This window comes from Prosopis cineraria, unplaced genomic scaffold (genome assembly GCF_029017545.1).
Source record: "Prosopis cineraria cultivar Desert tree isolate PC_DT_omini unplaced genomic scaffold, ASM2901754v1 PC2029, whole genome shotgun sequence".
NCBI classification, from domain to species: domain Eukaryota; kingdom Viridiplantae; phylum Streptophyta; class Magnoliopsida; order Fabales; family Fabaceae; genus Prosopis; species Prosopis cineraria.
The window spans coordinates 17,539-24,078 of record NW_026557354.1 but is presented as its reverse complement, the minus strand read 5'-3'; the positions used below and the strand labels follow the sequence as shown (position 1 = coordinate 24,078).

Below are 6,540 nucleotides of genomic sequence, written 5' to 3'. Positions count from 1 at the left end.
AAAAAAAATTTGGTGTGTTATAGGGATTGATCACCATTCTTTTAAAATGTAACTAGATTTGTAGCCCACACGTGACAAAAGTCATCTTAAATTCACTCAAAAAGAAAATCAAAATATAAATAAGGAAATATAGATGCTTCTTCTTCTTCTTCTTTTTTTTTTAAATTACATGATAACCCCTTATCTATTTTCTTTGATGTTATGTTACGTTATATTATCATTTATGCCTATATTTAGAAACAAAAATATAAAAAACACCTTAGTCCTTCACATTTTATAAATTAAACCGACATTAGAAAATCTCAAAAATACTTCATCACGCTAGTAGTAAAATTTTAACCAGTATATAGGAAATGATTTTCAAGGAGGAAAAATAGATTCCCACCTCTCATATAAATTAAACCGACATTAGAAAATCTCAAAAATACTGAAAACTCTGATCTTAATGAGTGAAATATTATTTTAAAATTAAAAATAATTACTATTACTATTATATTACACATCATTATTCAGCGTCGAGATATTGCTTAGTTCATGTAATATCACCATTCATATGTCAACAATCAATAACTAACTAAATTTTATTTTTCTCGATATATAATTGTATTCATATATGGAATTTGAGGCGAGTATGAATCAATAGGACTAATTATAAGTTTTTCATTACATCTATTATCAACATATACACATTAGTATATATAGATTATGAATAACCTATTAGTATACCGTTTAAGAAATTGTTGAATCTTATATTAAAATCTCTTATTTGTCTAAGTTGTGTGTGTGCGTGTGTGCGTGTATTCAATGGATTAATTTGGTGAGCGTGGCGAACAAATCATAAGTTGTTCCAGCCCATTTCAGAAAACAAAGCCTTAAAATAGTAAAATTCGATATCTAACATTTTCTTGAAACCGCTGCCTTGGGTGTAGCCGTGCAGGTGCCAATCTACAATAATTATCCATGCATAAATGCATGTACGAATAGTTTTTTTTTTTTTTTTTTGGGTGAGCGCGAGATTATTTTATTTTTACCTCAGTTATCAAAGGCAAAAGATATGAAAATTATGATTCGAACCCTCAACTACTTTTAAATGATGAGGACTCTTATCACTTTCTTGCCAACTTTAATTGGTTGAACCAATATATACTTCCTCTATTTAAAATTGTAAGACATTTTTTGAGGAGTTGAATGTTAAAAAATATAAAGTATTTTTAGCCTTTCGAGATATAATTATTATTTTTTTTTAAAAGTATCCTTATTGATAATAACTTTATATTTATTGTAGAGTATTTAGTAGGGGTAAATATAAAAAAAATAGGATTAGTTAAAAAGTAGATAACTATTTTATTAAGGAGTGATATTCGGTTAAAATGATTTACATTTTTAATAGAGAAAGTAATAAATTAGATGTGGTAAGAATAGTTGTAGTATCCAAAACTACAGAAAAAATAATTAGGAATTTGAATTCTACGAGTAACTTAAATACATTTACTCAATGAATGTCTTAATTATAACAATTAAATTTTATTATAACTTGAAAGTTATCAATATACATTTCTCTCCAAAATTCAAAACAACTATTACGATCAAAACATTTTTCACTATGCTATCCCCTTTGAAAATTTCAGATTTAATACTTTTTGAATATTTTATGATAATTTTTTTTTACAATTATTCGAAGATAGAACTAAATCCAATTAGTAGTTGTAATTATAATGCGATGTTAATTTGTGTTTTTTTTTTAAATTGAAGCTAAATGACACGATGGTTTATATACATAACCTGTGATGTTAAACCTGTTATTGATAGAAAGGCGATGTATACTAGATTTTTCTTGTTCAAAGGACCAAATATATATGTGTGTGTATTAGATAGCATTATAATATAATTAAGGAGAGTATTTCATGAAAGCGCGTGGTAATTAATTAAAGATTAGCCAATTCTTCCATGTAAATATATAAGAAAGCTATATATTAAAATTCAATCAATGCACTAAATAAATCAATTGTACACAGTACTCAAATACATTATTTCAGAAGAGGCGCCCCTATATAAATTGCGAAGCATATCTCACTCATTCCTGAATATAAATGCTTGAAACAATAATATAAAATCTTAAAAAGAAGATATTTAGAACGAGAAAAAATATATGTAGAAAATATTGTAATCTAAACAAGCCCTAGTTTCAGTGAACGGACACGAATAAATCATCTGCACCAAACCAAGCCATGCACATTGACCTTGTGCTATTCTCCGAGAAATATGAAATGAATTGCATTGCTATATTTTTATAGTATGTGGTGTGACAAAACACTCAAGTGCATGCATTGAAGAAGACGACCACGCGTATAAAACCCTCAAACTACTCAAAACCAAAGACACACTAGCTAGCTTGCAAAAGCGACAATGGAAGTTACTGATGTTGTGATCGTAGGTGCTGGCCCATCTGGTCTTGCAACCTCAGCTTGTCTGACAAAGTATTCGATCCCTCACATAATCCTCGAGAAACATGATTGTAATGTTTCTCTTTGGAGAAAACACACTTACGATCGAGTCAACCTACACCTTGCTAAAGAGTTCTGTTCTTTACCCTTAATGCCTCACTCACCATCAAGTCCAACATTTCTCTCCAAAGCTGAATTCCTCAACTACATCGACAACTACGTCAGCCATTTCAATATAAGCCCTCGTTACAATCGTATGGTTGATGTCGCTGTGTATGATGAAGCTGAGAAGAAGTGGAAGATTGAAACAACCAACACTCAAGTGGGAGAGCGTCGTGAAGCTTACGTGGCCAAGTATGTTGTGGTGGCGACCGGTGAAAACAATGAAGAGTACATTCCTGAGGTGAGTGGATTGGACAGCTTCGAAGGAGAGATAGTGCACTCCAAGAATTACAAGTGTGGTTCTAAGTATAAGGGCAAAGAGGTTCTCGTTGTTGGCTGTGGAAACTCTGGCATGGAGATTGCTTATGATCTTAATGATTTTGAAGCTCGAACTTCCATTGTTATCAGAAACCCGGTGAGCCTGTCAATCACTCATCGTTGGATTTGGAGTTACTGCTGTTTTTCTCCACTGTACCTTGATGCCCAAAATCTCAACCTTTCATTTTAGCTAACGGTCACGGCAATTTCATCTAAATGAAAGTCTCAAACTACTGCATTAGGAGGGTACATATATATAACAGAGAATCTAAGGCAAAAGACATCCCAAATCCGGCCCTCAACGTTTAGCCATGATTTTGTAGCCCGTTATATATTATAATTCATTATTTGAAAAGAAATAAATGATTAATTTGATGGTGATTGTGCTTATATATAACTGACTTGTGTATAATAGGTGCATCTGCTTACAAAAGACTTGGTGCATCAAGGTATGTCCATGCTGAAATATTTGCCGACACAAAAAGTGGATACAGTGATAATGTTTCTTGCAAACTTGGAGTACGGTGACCTCTCTGAATTTGGTATTCATCGACCCGAGAAAGGACCTTTCTATCTTAAAAAAGTCACTGGGAGGTCTCCTGTCATTGACATCGGAACCATTCGAAAGATTCGAGACGGAGAAATTAAGGTTTTGTATCATCGTTCAAAAAGTTCTTCTTTATCTATATTTTTGTGCCATATACGCATATTGAGTGGATAGCGGCATTTCAATGCTATCTCATCTATATATATAAGCAGGTCGTTCCTTCTGCGATAAAGAGAATTGAGAAGAAGAAGGTGGTCTTTGAGAACAATATGGAGAAAGATTTTGATGTGATCGTGTTCGCTACTGGGTTTAAAAGCATAGCTAACACCTGGCTCAAGGTTAATTATATTTCAATCAGCTCCTTTATATGTATTGGTTAAGTAAAGTTCATTGTTTATATAATTGGTTCATTCTTTTTTGCAGGACTACAAGTATGTTCTGAACGAAGAAGGGATGGCAAAGAATGAAGTTCCGAAGCACTGGAAAGGAGAGAAGGGGATATACTGCGCGGGACTTTCAAGGAGAGGTCTGTTTGGAGTTTCCATGGATGCAGAGGCTATTGCAGATGACATCAATCTTACCTTAAAATTGGCGGCTCAACCCTCTTCCTTACCATGAGATTACCTGTGTAATTTTGGGAAGTTCGAGGATTTTGAGAATTTATTTTTAAGTTATTCACATTTAAGTATTTTAATTTGGTGTTTTAGATCTTGAGAATCTTCTGCTGAATTCTTGTATGATCAAGTTTAGCTCTCCTCCATTATTTTTAATAAATAAAGTTCCATTCGGTCAGTACAAGTACATCATATCTTATATATTATTAATAAGGTAATAACCATTATTCCTTTCATCATTATTCACTTTTTTTTTGATAAAATCATTTATTCACATTCTAATTCTTACAATATAAAGTGAGGATTAATCAAATGTATAAAAATAATTTGGCTAAAATGTACACGAATTTTTTAAACTTGGTGTCTCTTTGCATGTAACTCTCTTAACCTTTCAAACTTTATCTCCCTAAATTTTCATTGTATGAACCTCTTATTGATACTATTATCTCATTGAATGAAATGACATCTCATTTTGGGTGTGTTTGGTTTGAAGGGAGGTATTTTAATGGAAGAAAGAGAAGAGGTTTGATGTTACTTTATTTAGTTTAGGAGAAGAGGAGAATAAAAATAATTATATATGAATAATTTCACTCTCGTTTTATTAGTATTGAGATATTAAAAAAGTGTATCTGTATCTTTTAAATTTACCATGTAAGACATGTTGATTAAGATCTGACAAAATTTATCCCTTCCCTCCCAAACCCCTCCAATTTTGGAGGGGAGGTCCCCTCTAATTTTTTAAACCAAATAAGGGGAGGAAAAAAAATTTCTCCCTTCTAACCAAACACTCGCTTTATGTAATATTAATCTTCATCGGTTAATATATTCAATGGATCAAATTTTAAAAACTTAATTTCAGTAAAAAATGTAAGAGCTTGATTAAAAGAAGGACATAATTCAAAATGAAAGAAAATGACAAGGATATGCAAATTATTTTTTTTACTTATTGTATTGTTTTTGCAAGTGCAAAAGCCTGAATACAATTTTTTTTTTTTGAAAAATCATTCTAAGGTCCATGGAAGCATTCAAAATACGTTAAAGTTCCATCAATTCATCAAATAGCTGCCAGATCCCCATAAACTTAATGGTGAATAAGTTTAAAATAAAATTATTGATTTGTCCCTCTACCATTAAAAAGAAATTTTGCTTGAATGTATATCTCACGAAACCCATAATCAGTGAAACTGAAAATTGATGCATATCCATGATTGTTGATTACGATAGGATAATTTTAACTTCCACATATTTATGATTACCATCCTTGTCTTTATCTAAGCGAGGTGGGAGTGTTCATCTTCAACTGCAATATTTTATCGATAGAAAACAATACAGTGATTGTTGAGCAAGTAAACAATTTCTTATGCATTAATGATTTCATTATTGTTTAAGGGTAGGATAATGCTTTCTGGGTATACCTACGATCATTTGATTTGCATAGCTAATGGGCATGGATTTATCTGGTGTAACATTGATACGTTGAAAAGTATCTAATACGAATAACTCTATATGTTGTCAATGGTGTATTCTTGTGTTGTCAATATGTTATGGATAGTTGTCAATACACTGTATTATGCAGGATGACTTGTAACAATGCTTATACTACCTTAAAACATATATTATGTTATTTTTTTTTTTCATATAAGAAACATTTTATATATTATTCTCAAGCATGTAATGCAAGCTTGTTTGTTAAAAAATATCTGTTGTACCTTATAAGACTGAATTGTGGTGCAGGATGACCTTTATAGGAAGAAGATAGAATTCTTGTGGTGGCTATTAAGTCATTATAACAATGTGAAGGAGCACGAAGCCATGCCCTTGTTAGACAGATCCCAAGAAAGGAAGAAGAGGAAATAGAAGATTATTGATAGAACTTTATGATATAACTTTATTAATAATTATGTCCTTTTATATAGTTAGCCCATTTCGTGTAGTTACATCTTAGACAATGTTATTATGAATGGTGATTACAAGTTTGTAAATGTGGCAAATAGTTTGTTTTATTAATTAAATATTGACAAGTGGCCAACTATGATTGACAAGTAGTTTTCACTTTATTAATAAGCTATGCATTCGCTATTGACTAGTGCTAATACATTAAACGCTGTTATTCCTTTTAAAAATTAATAAACTACAAGAACGTGTTGATTACTTGTTGTTGGCAATTGATAAGTGGTTATCACTATATTGACAAGTTATGCATTCATCATTGACAAGTGCTAATACATTAGGTGCTATTATTCCCTTTAAAAATCAACAAGTTACAAGAACTTATTGATTATTTGCTGTTGGCAATTGAAAAGTGGTTATCACTATATTGACAAGTTATGCATTCACTATTGATAAGTGCTGATGTATTAAGTATTATTATTTCCTTTAAAAATCAACTAGTTATAAGAATTTGTTGACTACTTGCCATTGGCTATTGACTGCAAGTTATCACTATATTGACAAG

At 31.3% G+C, this 6,540-nt stretch overlaps 1 protein-coding gene across 1 annotated transcript; it reads left to right on the top strand.

Annotated features, from left to right (window-relative positions):
- The first annotated feature begins 2,406 nt into the window (after nucleotides 1-2,406).
- Nucleotides 2,407-4,089, top strand: LOC129301299 (probable indole-3-pyruvate monooxygenase YUCCA10). Its single transcript, XM_054939868.1, has 4 exons — nucleotides 2,407-3,021; nucleotides 3,340-3,573; nucleotides 3,684-3,809; nucleotides 3,895-4,089. Exons 1-4 carry the CDS (start codon nucleotides 2,407-2,409, stop codon nucleotides 4,087-4,089), a joined length of 1,170 nt encoding a protein of 389 aa, XP_054795843.1.
- Nucleotides 4,090-6,540: the final 2,451 nt, after the last annotated feature.

Coding starts and splice junctions, on each gene's coding strand:
- LOC129301299 (XM_054939868.1), top strand. CDS start 2,407: ATGGAAGTTACTGATGTTGTGATCGTAGGTGCTGGCCCATCTGGTCTT. Junction 3,022..3,339: donor CCATTGTTATCAGAAACCCG/GTGAGCCTGTCA, acceptor TGTGTATAATAG/GTGCATCTGCTTACAAAAGA. Junction 3,574..3,683: donor TTCGAGACGGAGAAATTAAG/GTTTTGTATCAT, acceptor ATATATAAGCAG/GTCGTTCCTTCTGCGATAAA.